Below are 19,406 nucleotides of genomic sequence, written 5' to 3' on the forward strand. Positions count from 1 at the left end.
GAAAATGCCTTTTTCTCCAAAGAATGCTTTTTCTTTTATTACCCACAATGGTAGCCATCGTATAAAAAAATGCTTGTTTCCGTCATCTCGGCCCCAGTGTAGAAACCTGCCCCCCCCTGCCCGCCCACCAGAGCCCCTCCTTCCCTGTTCCAACTCCCTCTCCCTTGAGGGGGGGGGCGGGATAAAAACCAGAACATACATTATCCACTAACACAAGTAACCAACAGGGCGAGATAAAGCAGAGGGAGAAGTTGGGGGGGCCAGGAGGGTAATTTATGCCGCCGCCCCCCCTGTGCCCGCCTTCCTGGTCCCTCGTTTTTGGACTCTACCCCCCCCCCAGTCCTGCCTCCGATCCGGAGCGGAACATGTGCAGAGGGCATGTTCAGTGATAAGAAACTTCCCCAATCCCACCCGCTCGCCCTCAATCCCACCCGTCCGCTGTGTGTCTCCCCACCCCACCCAAAAAATCCCCGCAACTTCCCCAACAGAACCAACCCGGAGAAAGGAGCCCTCCGGAGGTCGGTTTTTAAATACGAGCGAATCAAAAACGAGAGACCAGGAGGAGGAAGAAGAAGAAAAAGAAGAAAGGGGAGGGGGATTTAACGCGGGTTAAAAACGACACCCCCCGCCCCCCAAACGAGTCCGCTTGTTAAACCTCAATGAGTTCCAGTGACCTAAGGACCCCCCCTGCCCGCCTTCCGTACACCCCAAATCGGATGTCTGCTGTGAAGCTGGAGGAGGAGTCTTGTGTCCGGCCGTCCAAGTCAGTCTTTGGGAGGGTGTGTGTGTTGTGTGTGTATGAGTGTGTGTGTGTGTGTTCTGCGTGTGTGAGCTCGTCACGCGGTGAGCTTGCAGTGGCACAACTCCTTGTACATCTGACGGCGCAGTTTCGGCATGTCCTGCTGGGTGAAGGAGAAGGGGAGGCCCAGCGCCAGGAATTTGGAATACTGGAAGAGAAAGGAAAGGAGGATCAGCGCCTTATACCTAAGAACATCGTAATAGCCTGGTGGATCAGGCCCAATGGCCCCGTTCTCACAGTGGCCAGCCATGTGCCCGTTAGGTAAGGTAAAGGATCCCTGGACGGTTAGGTCCAGTCAAAAGCGACTCTGGGGTTGCGGCGCTCATCTCGCGTTCAGGCCGAGGGAGCCGGCGTTTGTCCACAGACAGCTTTCCGGGTCATGTGGCCAGCAGGACTAAACCGCATGTGGCGCAACGGGACACCATGATGAGTGCCAGAGCGCACGGAAACGCCGTTTACCTTCCCACCGCAGCGGTACCTATTTATCTACAGTCAAACCTCGGGTTGAATATGCTTCAGGTTGAGTGTTTTCAGGTTACGCTCTGCGGCGACCCGGAAGTAACAGAATGCGTTACTTCCGGGTTTTGCCACTCGTGCATGCGCAGACGCTCAAAATGACGTCACGAGCATGCGCAGAAGCGGCAAATCGCGACCCGTGCACACGCAGGTTGCGTTCGCTTCTGGACGCGAACGGGGCTCCGGAACGGATCCTGTTCACATCCAGAGGTACCGCTGTACTTGCACTGGCGTGTTTTCAAAGCCAGCATGGAGGATTTGAGCAGCGACGCATTCCTGTGCTTTTCCCCCTGCAATGCTCATTTCTTTTCTCATTGGGATAAGTTGGCCATTCCTATAAAAGCTGTTCAGTTCTGTATGTAATCAGGAGACCCGACGGATCAGCTCGGAAGAGGGTCTTGCCGGTGAGGCTGCCTTGTCTTAATAAACAACACTTCCAGCCCTAATCACAGCTGAGGCTTGATTTTTCTTCCGCAGAAAGGGGAAGGTGGTGGCTGTGTTGCTGGAGTCGAACTGCCCGATTGAATAAGACCCCCCCCAGAGCATGATCTACACAGCCAAGAGTGAGGACCTCTGCTCAGTGGATCTGGGGTCCCCCCTTATCCCCAGCTTGGGGGGGGGGTAGATAAGGGATTAGGGACGTGGGTGGCACTGTGGTTTAAACCACAGAGCCTAGGGCTTGCCGATCAGAAGGTTGGCGGTTCGAATCCCCATTACGGGGTGAGCTCCCGTTGCTCGGCCCCTGCCCACCTAGCAGTTTGAAAGCACGTCAAAGTTCAAGTAGATAAATAGGTACCGCTCTGGCGGGAAGGTAAATGGTGTTTCCGTGCGCTGCTCTGGTTCGCCAGAAGTGGCTTAGTCATGCTGGCCACATGACCCAGAAGCTGTACGCCGGCTCCCTCGGCCAATAAAGCGAGATGGGCGCCGCAACCCCAGAGTCGTTCATGACTGGACCTAATGGTCAGGGGTCCTTTACCTTCTGATCGGCAAGCCCAAGAGGCTCAGTGGTTTAGACCACAGTGCCACCCGCGTCTCCCCCATCGTGGCTACTATCCCTCAATAGCCCTCTGCTCCTCCACGAATTTGTCTAATCCTCTTCTAGAGCCCTCCAAACTGGTGGCCACCCTGTCTCCTGTGGGAGGGAGTTCCACAGTTTAACTCTGTGTTGCGTGAAGGAGGACTTTATTGTATCTCCCCTGAACCCTCCACCGCCCGGCTTCATCAAATGTGTCGCGCGAGAGGGAGGAAAACCTTGCTTTCTCCGTGCAGCACATCATTTTACAAACTTCCACCTTGTTGCCTCTTACTCGCCTTTTCTCTGGCCCCCCAAATCCTGCAACCTTTATCGTCACACCCCCTTGCTAATTTGGGTTGCCCTTCTCTTGAACTTTTCCAAATGCGGTCGCACCATTCTCTCTTAAGGACTTAGTGCATCACAATGAATGCACTAAAGAAGAAAACGTTCTGTGAGCATCTAGCTCAAATCTTGCCACGTAGAGAAACAGGAAGGTTCTATCCACCTGCCCTGATTATGCACATTGGAGGGTGGCCTCTGTAGAGGGGAGGCGCAAACGCCCTCCAGGACTGGGACTGACTGTTCCTGTTGCCCGGACACCCACCCCACCCGCAGAAAACGGCTTCTGAGATTCCGCCAGGCCTGGACTGACCACGCAAGCGTTTTGAAGCCTGTTGTTTCGAAGTAAAATCTTGACAGACGGGAGGAAGGGACAAAGGCAGAACAGCCTCGCGTGCTGCCCACAATACGAGCTGCCGTTGCTGCAAACAGGTTGCATCCTGACTACCCTTTTATTTGCGGTAAGGGGGAAATCCCGCTTTCTGGCTGCAAATTTGATGATGCTCATTTGCCTGAATTATTTGCATTTTATTATTATTATTATTAATACCCCACCCATCTGGCTGGGTTTCCCCAGCCACTCAGGGCGGCTTCCAACACAATACAGTGGTACCTTGAGTTAAGAACTTAATTTGTTCCGGAGGTCCATTCTTAACCTGAAACTGTTCTTAACCTGAAGCACCACTTTAGCTAATGTGGCCTCCCGCCGCCGCTGCGCGATTTCTGTTCCCATCCTGAAGAAAACTTCTTAACTCGAGGTACTATTTCTGGGTTAGCGGAGTCTGTAGCCTGAAGTGTATGTAACGTGAGGTACCACTGTATTATAAACACGATAAAACATCAAATATTAAAAACTTCCCTGTCTTCTGAAAGTCAGGTAGTTGTTTATTTCCTTGACATCTGAAGGGAGGGCGGTTCCACAGGGTGGGCGCCACCACCAAGAAGGCCCTCTGCCTGGTTTCCTGTAACCTCGCAGGGAGGGAACCGCCAGAAGACCCTCGGAGCTGGACCTCAGTGTCCGGGCAGAATGATGGAGGTGGAGACACTCCTTCAGGTCTACTGGGCCTTTGAGGCCGTTCAGGGCTTTAAAGCCACCTTTATGACGTTCACCTGAAAAGCAGTGTGTGTATGCAGACATGCGCATTTGCCGACCCACCCCATGCCACCCTGGGCTCCTTCGGAAGAAGAAGAAGAGTTTGGATTTGATATCCCGCTTTATCACTACCCTAAGGAGTCTCAAAGCGGCTAAAAATCTCCTTTCCCTTCCTCCCCCACAACAAACACTCTGTGAGGTGAGTGGGGCTGAGAGACTTCAGAGAAGTGTGACTGGCCCAAGGTCACCCAGCAGCTGCATGTGGAGGAGCGGGGAAGCGAACCCGGTTCACCAGATTACTAGTCTATCGCTCTTAACCACTACACCACACTGGCTCTCTTTGGAGAAAAAGGTGGGATGTAGATTTAATTAAATGCATAGGGTTATTTTGCAGCAGAATAGCGGCTCACAACCTTCATGGGCAAGAGAACTCCCTTTTAACCTCGCAGGCCTTCACATAATGATTTGTCGTAGCTTTATAGACTCTTGCTAACAGAGAAAACACAGCCGTGGTGCAGAAGGTTTTCAGGTTTTCCAGACCCAAGTCTCCAGATCATTCTTTTGAAAGAAGCGCTTGGTTTTTGAAAAGGACGAGTTACAGCGGTACCTCAGGTTACATACGCTTCAGGTTAAAGACTCCGCTAACCCAGAAATAGTGCTTCAGGTTAAGAACTTTGCTTCAGGATGAGAACAGAAATCGTGCTCCGGTGGCACAGCAGCAGCAGGAGGCCCCATTAGCTAAAGTGGTGCTTCAGGTTAAGAACAGTTTCAGGTTAAAAATGGACCTCCGGAACGAATTAAGTACTTAACCCGAGGTACCACTGTACTTGACATGTCAGAATGTCCCAGCAAGGAAGTTATTTCCATGTAGGAATTAATAGGAAAAGCATTATCAACCGGGGTGGGGTGAAAGCAGATCTTATATGTAAGATCCGACACGGTTACTGCATGGTTTGGTACTCCCCTTCTACGCAGGGTCTTTATAAAAGGTTAAATGCCCTTCAGAGGGAAAATGCAACAGCAACATATAGCTCGAACGCCTGAATATTTATTTTTAAATCACCTATTCTGAAAAGATATCTCACAAACTAAAAGTAACTGAAGGGCAGAGCTTTTTAAATATATCACATGGATTTATCTCTTGCAGAAAGATTGAGGCACATGGCTGCATAGTGCCATCAGTGTATTCAGATGTCTGCCTCATTTAAGGCTGTATAGAACCTTTATTCCCTATAATAATGGAACTGACAGGTAGAGATTGCTTTATGTGTGTGTGTGTGTGTGTGTGTGTGTGTGTGTGTGTGTGTTTGTGTTTGTGTGTGTGTGGCTTACCGTATTTTTCACTCTATAGGACGCACTTTTCCCCCTCTAAAAATTAAGGGGAAATGTGTGTGCATCCTATGGAGCAAATGCAGGCTCCTTGGCTTCAGCGATAGCAACGCGAAGCCTCTGAAGCGCAGAGGGAGCGCTCCATCCCTGCTCCTTGGCTTCGCGTTGCTTTCGCTGAATAGCCGCCTGAAGGATAGGGATAGCCGCCTGAAGCCTCCGGAGCTTCAGCAAAAGGAACCTGAAGCTGAAGTTGCGCTGCGCTCCGCAGGCTTCGGGTTCCTTTTACTGAAGCCAGGAGAGCAAGACTCTCCTGGCTTCAGCAGAGAGGGAGAGCTGCGCAGCGCCCCTTCAGCCAAGCGGGAGGAGAAATGGAAGGGGCCCCTTTTCTCCTGCCGCATCGCTGAAGGGGCGCTGAGCAGAGAGGGGGATAATTTTTTTTCTTGTTCTCCCCCTCTAAAACAAGGTGCGTCCTGTGGTCCTATAGAGCGAAAAATACGGTACAGTGGTACCCCGCAAGACGAATGCCTCGCAAGACGGAAAACCCGCAAGACGAAAGGGTTTTCTGTTTTGGAGGCGCTTCGCAAGACGAATTTCCCTATGGGCTTGCATCGCAAGACGAAAGCCCATAGGGAAATGCTGGCGGTCGGGAGCAAAGACTTTCGCCCACAGCCGGCCTTCAGAAGAGGACCTCTTCTGAAGGCCGGCGGGGGGCAAAAGTCTTTGCTCCCCCCCGCCTGCCTTCCCCCCGCCTGCCGGGGGCGATCTTAAAATGCTGGCGGGCGGGAGCGAAGCGTTCGCTGCCGACCCCCAGCATTTTAAAATCTCCAAGGGACAGCAGAGAAGTCTCTGTCCCGGGAAGGTTTTAAAATGCTGGGGGTCGGGAGCGAAGCGCTGCCGACCCCCAGCATTTTAAAATCTCCCCGTGTCCCGGGAAGGTTTTAAAATGCTGGGGGTCGGGAGCGAAGCGCTGCCGACCCCCAGCATTTTAAAATCTCCCCGTGTCCCGGGGAGGTTTTAAAATGCTGGGGGTCGGGAGCGAAGCGCTGCCGACCCCCTGCATTTTAAAATCTCCCCGTGTCCCGGGACACGGGGAGGTTTTAAAATGCTGGGGGTCGGGAGAAGCGCTCCCGACCCCCAGCATTTTAAAACCTCCCCGGGACACGGGGAGATTTTAAAATGTTGGGGGTCGGCAGCGCTTCGCTCCCGACCCCCAGCATTTTAAAACGCTGTTCCAAAGGGGGGGGTGGGGACACCTGCCCCAGCCGCCCCACTTCGGAAAGCTGTTCCGAAGCGGGGAGGGAGGGCGGGGACATCTGCCCCAGCCGCCCCACTTCGGAAAGCTGTTCCGAAGCGGGGAGGGGGGGCGGGGACATCTGCCCCAGCCGCCCCACTTCGGAAAGCTGTTCCGAAGCGGGGAGGGGGGGCGGGGACATCTGCCCCAGCCGCCCCACTTCGGAAAGCTGTTCCGAAGCGGGGAGGGGGGGCAGGGACATCTGCCCCAGCCGCCCCACTTCGGAAAGCTGTTCCGAAGCGGGGAGGGGGGGCGGGGACATCTGCCCCAGCCGCCCCACTTCGGAAAGCTGTTCCGAAGTGGGGAGGGGGGGCGGGGACACCTGCCCCAGCCGCCCCACTTCGGAAAGCTGTTCCGAAGTGGGGAGGGGGGGCGGGGACATCTGCCCCAGCCGCCCCACTTCGGAAAGCTGTTCCGAAGCGGGGCGGGGGCGGGAACACCTTCTGAAGGCGGGCGGGGGGGAAAGTCTTTGTCCCCCCTGCCTGCCTTCCCAGGGGCTTTTAAATCGCCTCGGACAGCGGAGAAGTCCTCCGCTGTCCTGGGGTTTTTTAAAATGCTGGGGGTGGGAAGAAAAGCCCTTGTCCCCCCCCCCCAGCCTTCAGAAGAGGTCCGGGGACAGACTGTCCCCGGACTTGGTCTGAAGGCGGTTTCCCTAGGAACGCATTAATTGATTTTCAATGCATTCCTATGGGAAACCGTGCATCGCAAGACGAAAAAACCGCAAGACGAAGAGACTTGCGGAACGAATTAATTTCGTCTTGCGAGGCACCACTGTATATGTCTTTATTATCTGTAAAGGAAACCACTGTGCGAGTCAATAATTCAGTGTTTCCCAACCGGTGTTCCGCGGCACACTAGTGTGCCGCGAGACGTTGCCTGGTGTGCCGCGAGATGTTGCCTGGAGGGAGGCGGGCGAGTCGGGCGGCGAGAGGCGGGGCGGCGGCAGCGAGGAGAGGCCGCCCAGCGCGGGGCTCTCGCCGTCTGCCTGCCTGGCTGCCTGCGTGGCGCTGACGTCACGGGGCTGTAACGTGCCCCACATAGGCACACGCGGGGCGGCGAGCAAGCTCCCTCCCACATCCCATCGCCGCTCGCTTCGGCCGGCCTACTGGGCTGTCGCAGGCGGAAGGCCTGCCCATGCGAGAGGTTTTCGCACCTTCGGGATTCCCTTCACGCCTTCCTCCTCCCGGGTCCTTGAGAGCGCGGGAAGCGGCAGCGCGAGACCGGCGTTGAGCCTGGTAGGTATTGCGCTTGCCAAGGCAGTCATTTGGGAAATGAAAACTTGCAAAGCAAGCAACCAGTTCAATCTGAAGTACGTGTATGCTTAATATCCTGTATCTGAAACCTGTTCTGCCCCCTCCCCCACACTTGGTGCCATTTTCATCTACACATGCAGCAGAGTAAGTTGACCCAGAATAGTACCAATTCAGATGGCAGATGGGAGAATGACAGTGCTGAATGCTTTCCCATGTAGAACAGTCCCTGCAAATAAAAACCTAGCATATTTGGAAGAGGGATGCTAGCCTAACCATTACCTTCTATGCTGTTACTATTTTTTTTATTTTTTTTACATAAGTAAAAAGTGACCTTTCCCCATCTGGCATGGTGGTGTGCCTCGAGATTTTTTTCATGAAACAAGTGTGCCTTTGCCCAAAAAAGGTTGGGAAACACTGCAATAATTCACTATCCCTTCAAAGCTGCCCTGGCTCTTTATAAATTTGTCGATCCAGGCTGTGGTGGCTTTCTGGTTTAAAATTTTCGATTCTTTCTTTTTTTCCTTTTCGCCTAGGCAGCCATAAGAACATAAGAAGAGCTCTTGGATCAGGCCAGTGGCCCGTCCAGTCCAGAATCCTCACAGTGACCAACCAGATGCCCATCGTGGGAAACCCGCAAGCAGGATTCGAACACAAGAGCCACTCACCCGCTCCTGCGGTTTCCCGCAACTGGTACCCGGAAGAATTGGTGCCTCCAACTGTGAAGGCTAGCAGCCATCAATAGCCCTCCCCACACCCTCCACAAATTTGTCTCATCCCCTTTAAAGCCATTTAGGTCACTGGCCATCGCTGCGTCCGGTGGGAGGGAGTTCCACAGTCTAACCCTGCGCTGTGTGACGAAGGACTTTCTTTTCTCGGTCCCGAATCTTCCCAGCATTCAGCTTACCATATTTTTCGCTCTATAGGACGCACCGGACCATAGGAGGGGGAGAACAGGAAAATATATATATATATTTTTCTCCCCCTGTAAAACAAGGTGCGTTCTGTGCGGTCAAGGTGTGTTCACCCGAAGCCTCCGGAGTCCAGCCGGAGTTCCCGCTGGGCTCCGGAGGCTTTGGGTTCCTTTCGACCTGCTCTTTGGGGCTGGCGGGGGGAAGTGCTGCTTTCCCCCACCGCCAGCCTCCAAACCAGGTCGGGGAGGAGCGCAAAGGTGTCGCGCGCCTTCCCGCTGCCCCCCAAGCTTGTGGGACTGGCGTTGCAGCATTCCCCCCACCTTCGTACAGCCTTCATAGCCTTCGCAGGGCAGCGGGGTGAAGGCACCCCACTTCCCTGCGGAGGCTTTGCGCAGCTAACCCCAAGCTAGAACAGCGAGATGGAGGGCTGCGCAGCGCTCCATCTCCCTGTTCTGGCTTTGGGCTTAGCCGCGCAGCCTGCATTCGCTCTATAGGATGCACACACATTTCCTCTTAATTTTTGGAGGGGAAAAAAGTGTGTCCTATAGAGCGAAAAATACGGCACTTGGATTTCCACCACCTGGGCAGCATGAATGCCTATGGCCAAGGGGACCGGGGGCAGCTGATGGATAAGGCAAGGGAAAATGGCGTCTTTCCCCTCTGAAAGCCATAAAGTGTCTGTTGCTTTTTGGAAACCTCAAGACCCCTCCTGCCCGCCCCCCACCGCCTCACCTGCAAGACGAAAGCGCCGCAGTCGCTGTCGTTGTTCTGCCTGGCGATGTTCTGGAAGGAACGAAAGAGAGATCGGGTCAGGGCGAGGAGGGAGAACAGCAGAACCAAATGACTATCCCTCTCCTGGCAGGGAGGTCTGCTTTGCAGTCCCGCTCTGGGTCACTGGTTCCCTCGACCGCTTGGAAATCAAGAGAGACCTGTCCAAAACCTGCCCCCCTGATTTCCCCATTTCTTTTTTTTTTAATTTTTTTATTCATTTTTCTTTTTCATTCATTACACACATCTCATCATAGCTGTCAACTTACAGATTTGAAAATAAGGGACCAGCAGCCTCGAAAATAAGGGATCGGCAGCCAAAATAAGGGATTTTCAGGCCACAGGTATGTTCAGCTTCTGAGCCCCTCCGAGCCAAAGGCAGAAAGCCCAGCCAGCAGCCAAACGAAGCCTCAAGCGGTTGGTTCCCACAGCACAGCAACCCGGCAAAGGGGATGCAGCAAGGAAAACCACCGTCACCTCTCCGCTGGGAAGCGCTGAGCAAAGGCGATTCCCCAGGCAACGCGGCCGATTTGATCGGCACAAGGCATGCAAGCTCCACCCCCCAGTCGTTCTCAGACTCCTTATTGGGTGAGCAATGCAGCCAAGCAACACAGCTGGAGCCTCCCTCCTCCCTGGCCGGCAGGGAGGGAGGGAGAGGAGCTGCTTCCTTTGAAACCCAGGAAATTTAAAGGGCGTCATCAATAAGGGACAGCAGCGGGACACGGCGCTGGGATAAGGGAGTTTCCCACCAAATAAGGGACGGTTGACAGCTATGCATCTCATATTCGTAACATTTGCTACGCATTCCTTCCTCCCTCCCCTCCTGGGCTTCCCCCAACTTCCGCTTCTGGTTTGTTTCTCTTTTCACCCCCTTTGCTGCCTCGACACCCCACTGCCCGTGGGGCTTTATTTGGGGGGTGTCTAACCCTGGCACTCACCCCCACAGCTCAAAACCCCCGGTGACGGTCGTCTTTTAGACGGGCGACTTGCACTGCGTCGCCATTTCCCTTCGCAGATAAACCGGAAATCCTGCCGATTTCTCTTAAGAGCATTCTGCGTCGGTGCAAACCCTGGTAACACCATTCTTTGCGCTAATCAGCCGTTTTTGGCCCAGTTATTGCGGGTTGGAAGGGACGCAGTTGGCGCTGTGGGTTAAACCACAGAGCCTAGGACTTGCCGATCAGAAGGTCAGCGGTTCGAATCCCCGCGACGGGGTGAGCTCCCGTTGCTCAGTCCCTGCTCCTGCCAAACTAGCAGTTCGAAAGCACGTCAAAGTGCAAGTAGATAAATAGGTAGCGCTCCAGTGGGAAGGTAAACAGCAATTCCGTGCGCTGATCTGGTTCGCCAGAAGCGGCTCAGTCCTGCTGGCCACATGACCCAGAAGCTGTACGCCGGCTCCCTCGGCCAGTAAAGCGAGATGACCACCACAACCCCAGAGTCGGTCACGACTGGACCTAATGGTCAGGGGTCCCTTTACCTTTTTATTGCAGGTTGGAGCATGGGCATAGCTCCATTCTGCTCCCTCCGCTGAGCTAATGGGGAGGAGAGATACTACTCACCATCTGAAAAACCCCTTTCCACCCGTCTCTGAAGTCCGGACGGTTCTTCTTGTCTGCTTCGGCCTGCAGGTATCTGCAGATGTGCTGGGGGGGGGGAGGAAAACAGGCGGGTTTTGAGTGTGAGCATGTACATTGGGAAGCGTGGTCCATTTCTCAGCCCCCTTCCTAAAGGGCAGGTTAGCCCAACCACCCTCACCCCCTCCTCTCAAGGAAGTCGCCCAGAGCGGCTGCGGCAACTCAGTCAGATGGGCAGGGTACAAAAAACAGAATTATTATTACTATTAAACCACTTGCAACACTGCTACCCTTGAAGTCAAGGCAGGTATCTACCAGCTCCATCTGGTACGCAGAATGAGACCCTCCCTGCCCGTAGACTGTCTCACCAGAGTGGGGCATGCTCTGGTTATCTCCCGCTTGGAAACGTACTGGGATCCAGTGTAGGTCTTTCAGAACCGGTGTTATGTGGTCTCAGCGCCCGCCCCCAGTCACCAGTCTGACTGCCGCATTCTGGTTAGTTACAGTTTCCGGGTCACCTTCAAAGGTAGCCCCACATAGAGCGCGTTGCAGTAGTCCAAGTGAGAGATAACTAGAGCATGCACCACTCTGGCCAGACAGTCTGCGGGCAGGGAGGGTCTCATCCTGCGTACCAGATGGAGCTGGCAGACAGCTGCCCTGGATACAGATTTGACCTGCGCCTCCATGGACAGCAGTGAGTCCAAAATGACTCCCAGGCTGCGCACCTGGTCCTTCAGGGGCACAGTTGCCCCATTCAGGACCAGGGAGTCCCCCACACCCACCCACCTCCTGTCCCCCCAAAACAGGACTTCTGTCTTGTCAGGATTCAACATCAATCTGAAAAGCTAAGCGGCTTGGGGTTTTCCCCACAGGCCTTGAAAGCCGTAGGTGGTATATGATGGAAATAAATGCAAGAGGAACCTAAGAAGGGCCCCTGGAGCATGTGGGTCAGGCCAGAGGCTGCTCACTTGGTCCAACATCTTGTTTTCACAGGGGCCAAGCAGAAGGGTTGAAGGCCAGAAGCAGAACGTGGGTCCTACAGCAACGCTCTGCCTGAGTGCGATTCCCGGTCACTGCTTTCCAGAGGAGTTCGCCGATAGCGGGGCGGGGGTTCTGAGCAGCCAGGGATCTCGCCCTTCAAGGAACTGCATGGATGTGAGGGACGGCGCCCCCAGAGAATACTTAAAGATCATCAAGAGGTTTGGGCTGGGTGTCCATCACTATGCGGATGATACCCAGCTCTACCTCTCTTTCAAATCAGAACCAGTGAAGGCGGTGAAGGTCCTGTGTGAGTGCCTGGAGGCGGTTGGAGGATGGATGGCGGCTAACAGATTGAGGTCGAATCCTGACAAGACAGAAGTACTGTTTTTGGGGGACAGGGAGCGGGTTGGTGTGGGGGATTCCCTGGTCCTGAATGGGGTAACTGTGCCCCTGAAGGACCAGGTGCGCAGCCTGGGAGTCATTTTGGACTCACCGCTGTCCATGGAGGAGCAGGTTAACTCTGTGTCCAGGGCATCTGTCTACCAGCTCCATCTGGTATGCAGGATGAGACCCTCCCTGCCCGCGGACTGTCTCGCCAGAGTGGTGCATGCTCTAGTTATCTTCCGCTTGGACTACTGCAACGCGCTCTACGTGGGGCTACCTTTGAAGGTGACCCGGAAACTGCAATTAATCCAGAATGCGGCAGCTAGACTGGGGACTGGGAGCGGCCGCCGGGACCACATAACACCGGTTCTGAGACATCTGCATTGGCTCCCAGTAAGTTTCCGAGCACGATTCAAAGTGTTGGTGCTGACCTTTAAAGCCCTAAACGGCCTCGGTCCTGTATACCTGAAGGAGCGTCTCCACCCCCATCGTTCTGCCCGGACACTGAGCTCCAGCGCCGAGGGCCTTCTGGCGGTTCCCTCATTGTGAGAAGTGAGGCTACAAGGTACCAGACAGAGGGCCTTCTCGGTGGTGGCGCCCACCCTGTGGAACACCCTCCCATCAGATGTCAGAGATAATTACCTGACATTCAGAAGACATCTGAAGGCAGCCCTGTTCAGGGAAGTTTTTAATATGTAACGCTGTACTGTTTTTAACACTTGATTGGGAGCCGCCCAGAGTGGCTGGGGAAACTCAGCCAAATGGGCGGGGTATAAATAATAAATTATTATTATTATTATTATTAAAGGATCCCCCACCACACACCTTGGCTCTTTGACGGAAGCTGTGGCGGCCCAGTTTCAAAGTGGTCCAAATGCACAGCGACTGTGGGAGCTACCAGAGGAGGAGGAGGAGGAAGAGGAGGAGGAGGAGGAGGAGGAGGAGGAAGGGAAGGGGCTCCTTGCTTATGGCCCGGCCTCCCAGCCCCGTACCTTGGGGCACCGCCGGTTGAGGGTGCGCTGGGAGTCCAGGTACGTGATTTTCTTCTGCTTCACTTCCACGCAGATCAGAGACCAGTGGACCTCCAGGTGGATTGGAATGAGGAGGAGCTCCTTGTTGAAGATGTCCACCTGTTTGTTTGTTTTTCCAAAAAAAAATTATTCTACTAATAATAATAATTATTATTATTTTATATCCCGCCCTCCCCAGCCAAAGCCGGGCTCAGAGCGGCTACCAACAGTAAAATAATACAGTGGTGCCCCGCAAGACGAATGCCTCGCAAGACGGAAAACCCGTTAGACGAAAGGGTTTTCCGTTTTTGAGTTGCTTCGCAAGACGAATTTCCCTATGGGCTTGCTTCGCAAGACGAAACGTCTTGCTAGTCTTGCTATTTTCCCCCCGCTCCCCCCCCTTTTTCTAAGCCGCTAAGCCGTTAATAGCCTTTTAGCAGCTAAGCCGCTAAGCCTTTAATAGCCGCTAAATCGCGAATAGCGCTAATCCGCTAAGCCGCTAATGGGGTTGCTTCGCAAGATGAAAAAACTAAGAGAATTGCGGAACCGATTCTTTTTGTCTTGCGAGGCACCACTGTACAGCATTCTAAAATCAATTCACAATAAAATCAGTTTAAATCAAATTACACAAATAAAAAACACAGACAGAAAAGACAAACAATCCTTATTTTTCTAAACATTGTTGTTGGCTTCCCCAAGTCCCACCTATCCGATTTTCATTTTACTTCATCTTTAGCACTTTACATATATCATAACCATCTTTTTTTTTTAACCATACTTAAAATAGCTTCACATTTTATCACTCACAAATAATACTATTTTGAAATACCCTGTCTTCTACTTCTAACCCTACAGCCTATATCCACTTCCAAAGCTATTCTGAAGTTTAAATATTTAAGATGTCCACCTGTTAAGGGGCAGGCACACTGGGTCAGATTCAGCAGCTCCTTCCCAAAAAGTTATCCTCTGCCTCCACCGTCCCCTGAGGACCTCAAAGGGTCATCCAGTCCAACCCTCTGCGTTCCCTCCTCTTGGACGTTCGGCAATACAGGAAGTTGCCTCGTATGACCTCAGATTTTCGGAGCCTCCAGCTCAGTGCTGCCAGCACAGACTGGCAGCAGGGGCTCTCCAGAGTCCCAGACTCTGGGTCTGTCTCTGTCCTACTCAGACGCACGCTTTGGGGATTGAAGATCCCTTTGTGAAAGCCAGACCTCTGGTTCATAGGAACACTGGAAGCTGCCTTGAACAGAATCAGACTGTTCGCCCTCCTATCTGTCACAGATTGGTTGGCCGCAGAGAAATGGTGGAGGGAACTAGCTGGGGAACCCCCAAGGGAAGAAGGCTCAGAGCAGTGTTAGAAACTGAGATATGAAAGCTAGAAGCTCAATGGCACCTTAAATCTAAGTTAAGGGCACAACAATGGAACGTCTAGGAGTGCTTTTTCTTTGTAACAAGAGCCTAGGACTTGCTGATCAGAAGGTCGGCGGTTCGAATCCCCACGACGGGGTGAGCTCCCGTTGCTCGGTCCCTGCTCCTGCCAACCTAGCAGTTCGAAAGCACCTCAAAGTGCAAGTAGATAAATAGGTACCGCTCCTGCGGGAAGGTGAATGGCATTTCCGTGCGCTGCTCTGGTTCGCCAGAAACGGCTTAAGTCATGCTGGCCACATGACCCAGAAGCTGTACGCCGGCTCCCTCGGCCAATAAAGCGAGATGAGCGCTGCAACCCCAGAGTCGGCCACGATTGGACCTAATGGTCAGGGGTCCCTTCACCTTTACCTGTCTCCCTGGAGAGGAGGGGACTGAGGCAGCTGTGGGGAAGGTGGGGGATTTCAGTCTCAGCAATTGATCCATGGGTCAAGACCTGCCAGGGGTGAGCGGCTGTGTTCATTAGGCCTGCCGCTCAGCCAAGTCCGTGCAGATTGTGTTCAAGCTTCAACTTGAACAGTGCTATTTGCTGCCGGCTCACTCCTGACACTAGCTCAGCAGCGGCTCTGCCGGATTTCAGCAAGGAGTCCCTCCCGGCCATACCTGAAGATGATGTCAGGATTTGAACCCAGGACCTTCTGCTTGCAAGGCAACTCTACCACCAATCTATGGCCCTTCCCTAGCTCAGTATTTGTCAATTTTGGGTAGCCAACTCCCTTCATCTCCTGCCAGCTTGGCCCACCCAGATGCTTAGAATGTGGATGTATTTTCTATTCTCTTTTTAGTCTATTGCTGATTTAATCTTTTGAACATTTCAATGGTTGCTTTCACTCTTCTTACTGGTGATTTTATTGTTTCATTCTCTTCGGAAACCCCTCTGAGGCCTTCCACCCTCCCTAAATCGAGTGGTATATAATTTATTTGGTGTGTTTTTTTCTAAAAATAAATAAATCTGACCCCCCCCCTTTCGCTCTTTGCTCCTACACCCTGCGAAAAGCACTGGAGTAGAGAATTCTTGGAAGCCACTCACGTTTTTGGTCCAGCGCTTGACTCCCTCATACCCCTTGGTTCGTAGCTTATCGTAGAAAAAACTGTTGAAGAAATGAACCTGGTGGAAGAGAAAACAAAGTCGCTTTGGGTCCATGAAAGAGGCGGCACAGTGTGGGGCCGAAGGGGAGGGAAGCATCAAGGCAGGAAGGAAGTCAAAGCAGCGGGAAGAGGGGGGTGTCCACCCCCCAAGTTGGACCAACCTGCTAGATCCCAGTCATTTATAGTGCGTATACAAGCCTGTGCCAATCTGGCACTCTCGCAGCCCAGAGGCAGTAGCGCCGTGTAGCGGTTAGAAGGCTAGGACTTGGGAGACTAGGGTTCAAATTCCCACTCAGCCGTGAAGCTCACTGGGTCACCTTGGGACAGTCGCTGCCTCTCACAGCCTAACGTATCCCACAGGGTTCTTGCGGGAATTAAATGGAGAACCATGTTCAAGTGGTACCTCTGGTTATGAACTTAATTCGTTCCGGAGGTCTGTTCTTAACCTGAAACTGTTCTTAACCTGAAGCACCACTTTAATAATAATAATAATACTAATTTTTATTTATACCCCGCCCTCCCCAGCCAAGGCCGGGCTCAGGGCGGCTAACAAGCAATAATAAAAACAAGAAGAATGATTGCAACTTAAAAACAAAATTAAAATACAACATTAAAATATTGAAACATTAAAATATTAAAATGTAGCCTCATCGCAGGAGGAGAAAGGAAAAGAAAAAAGAAAGAGAGGGAGGGAGGGAATCAAATTGGCTCCAAGCCAAAGGCCAGGTGGAACAACTCTGTCTTACAGGCCCTGAGGAAAGAAATCAGATCCCGCAGGGCCCCGGTCTCATGAGGCAGAGCGTTCCACCAGGCCGGGGCCAGAGTTGAAAAGGCCCTGGCTCTGGTTGAAGCCAATCTAACTTCCTTAGGGCTCAGGACCACTAGGGTGTTGCTATTTATGGACCTTGAGGCTCTCCGTGGGGCAGACCGGGAGAGGCGGTCCCGTAGGTACGAGGGTCCTAGGCTGTGAAGGGCTTTAAAGGTCAAAAGCCGCACCTTAAATCTGACCCTGTACTCCACCAGGAGCCAGTGCAGCTGGAAAAGCACTGGGTGAATATGCTTCCATGGCTGAGACCCCGTGAGGAGCCTCGCTGCTGCATTCTGTACCCGCTGGAGTTTCTGGGACAGCTTCAAGGGCAGCCCCGGGTAGAGCGAATTGCAGTAGTCAAGCCTGGAGGTGACCGTCGCATAGCTAATGGGGCCTCCCGCTGCTGCCGCGCTGTCGGAGCACGATTTCTGTTCCCACCCTGAAGCAAAGTTCTTAACCCGAAGTAATATTTCTGGGTAAGCGGAGTCTGTAACCTGAAGCGTATGTAACCCGAGGTACCACTGTACATCACTTTGAGCTCCTTTGACAAAAAGGTGGCGCAAGTAGCGACCAATTTGCTTGGGGGTCACGTTCTGGAACCCCTCTCACTTCTGGGTTCAGTGCAATGTGCTTGCGAGCAGTCGTGCACATATCGGACACACCTAAAAAGGTTGCTGCCTGCATATAAATGTATCGTATTTTTTTCCTCTATAAGACTCACTTTTTCCCTCCTAAAAAGTAAGGGGAAATGTGTGTGCCTCTTATGGAGCGAATGCAGGCTGCGCAGCTATCCCAGAAGCCAGAACAGCAAGAGGGATTGCTGCTTTCGCTGCGCAGCGATCCCTCTTGCTGTTCTGGCTTCTGAGATTCAGAATTATTATTTTTTCTTGTTTTCCTCCTCCAAAAACTAGGTGCGTCTTGTGGTCTGGTGCGTCTTAGAGTGAAAAATACGGTAGATACTGTAAATAATAATAAAGAGGTTTGCAAAGGCTGCGGCAGGTTGGTGACCGTTTCACGGGCACCACCAAGTGGTGATAAGGGAGAATGACAGCCGCTCGGGTCCATCGGCTCAAACCGTCTACAACCTTTCCAGATCCAGCACCCTCTTTTTAGCGCAGGATGGCACCTTGTATAATCCCACGGGCCAGCCTTTCTCCTCTCACCTCTTTTAGTCTCTCCCTGTCGTCCTCCTCCTTTCTCATGGCCACAAAGAGGATGAGGTGAGTGCTGCTGCTAGCGTGACTCGCCAGAGAGGTCAGGTCACCCTCACCTGCTGGAAGAACGAAGCTCCCTCTTTCTTGGTCTGTGCCTAACTGAGCTCCGGCAGAGGAGCTACTTCAGCAAGGAACAAACTGCGACATTCTCCTACAGGAGGCAGCGGACGCCACCGGCTTGGATGGTTTTAATCAGACAAAATCACAGGGGATGAGGCTATCATTTCATCGCACTTTTTGTAATTTTGTTGTAAACTTCCCTGAGATCTATGGGTGAAGGGGCGGTTGTACAAATTTAATAAATAAAAACCAGCCGCAATGGCTGTGTCCTGTCGGAGGCAGTAAACACCCCTGAATAGCATGTCCTGGGAATCGCAAGCAGGGAGAGCACCGCTGTTCCTGCATGTAAGGCTTCCCTTTCAGGCATCGTGAAAAACTATTATTATTATTAAAGTTATATGCCTCCCTTCGCTCGAAGACCACTGGGAGGTTAATAGCGATGCTCACCTTGTCTGGCACTGTGTCCATGACGAGGTCCCCGTACATGTTCATTACCTGCCCAGAAAAAAAGGAGGCAAATAGTTTAGGGGTCAACAGACAATATTTCTTTAATCTCCTCCATCTCCTCCTCAAAGGAAACGGCAGGACCCCTTGCTAGGCTCCACCCTACAGATTTATTATGCCAGATAGCATTTATACATCCATTCACAGCGATATAAAAAAATCTGGAATTTGATTATTGAATTCTTGATACAGGTTTTGTTTCAGCGTTGATCGCTTTTAACCTTTCCCAGAGAATGTATCCGGCCTGCGTTTCTGCGTTTTGTGACTCTCCTGCCTCCCCCTCCTACGCTGCTGTCAGGGAACTGCCATCAGAGCCAGAGGGAGAGGGAGGGCTCCAGAGGGATTCCGAAGAGCGTCCCGGGAGGGAGAGAAGCAGCCCATCTTCTGGGGAAGGAAATCAGCGTAGCACCAGTGGAGAAGGGGGGCAGATGGGGGAATTGGCGAGGTGGCTCCAAGACTCCTCGCCGGGGACCAGTGGGGAGAGCACGGGTCCTCCGATGCCCACACCCTCCCTGCGCAGAAGGTTTCTGCGCAGGGAAAGTAGGCGGAGACTAGGCGTCAAAGAGCTTCTTTGCTGGAAGAAGTTCAAGAAACGCTCACTGACGGATTCTGCCAGCGATTGAGACAGCCACGGGCGAGTGGCTGTCCAGACAGAAAGGGTTCACTCAGGCAACCAGCCAGGTGTGGTGCCGATTTACGCACAAGCAACCCCTAGAACCATTACAGCTGCATTCCTTATTTCTCCTGATCTGACCTCAAGAGAGGCACAAGCAACAAGGCCAGCCAGGATGTTTTGCTATTTCTGCTCTTGAGTGACCATCGGGGGGGGGGGGGGGAGATAATCCAGCATCTCTCCTTGAAGATCTTTGACAGGGAAGTAAGATAAGGGACTGGACTGTCAACAGCCCCTACTGAAGGCCTGGTTGCCAAGGCGATGGGGGTTAAAGTGCGACAGTTGAGACCAAACATTTTGGGGCACCCCAGTTAAGCTGATAGAGGGACGCGGGTGGTGCTGTGGGTTAAACCACAGAGCCTAGGGCTTG

The 19,406-nt window shown here is 52.8% G+C and overlaps 1 protein-coding gene across 1 annotated transcript in view; it reads right to left on the reverse strand.

Moving 5' to 3' along the window:
* Positions 1 to 9: 9 nt before the first annotated feature.
* Positions 10 to 19,406, reverse strand: part of SENP3 (SUMO specific peptidase 3) — a 38,617-nt gene continuing 19,220 nt past the window's right edge. The window contains exons 6-11 of the mRNA XM_028702604.2: positions 18,307 to 18,354; positions 15,719 to 15,796; positions 13,246 to 13,383; positions 10,874 to 10,957; positions 9,279 to 9,329; positions 10 to 947 (exon numbers count right to left, since the gene is read on the reverse strand). Of these exons, the coding sequence (XP_028558437.2) occupies positions 837 to 947; positions 9,279 to 9,329; positions 10,874 to 10,957; positions 13,246 to 13,383; positions 15,719 to 15,796; positions 18,307 to 18,354 (510 nt within the window). The 3' untranslated portion in view covers positions 10 to 836. The remainder of the gene's footprint in view (positions 948 to 9,278; positions 9,330 to 10,873; positions 10,958 to 13,245; positions 13,384 to 15,718; positions 15,797 to 18,306; positions 18,355 to 19,406) is intronic.

The sequence above is a fragment of the Podarcis muralis genome, chromosome 13 (assembly GCF_964188315.1).
Source record: "Podarcis muralis chromosome 13, rPodMur119.hap1.1, whole genome shotgun sequence".
In the NCBI taxonomy this organism is placed as follows: domain Eukaryota; kingdom Metazoa; phylum Chordata; class Lepidosauria; order Squamata; family Lacertidae; genus Podarcis; species Podarcis muralis.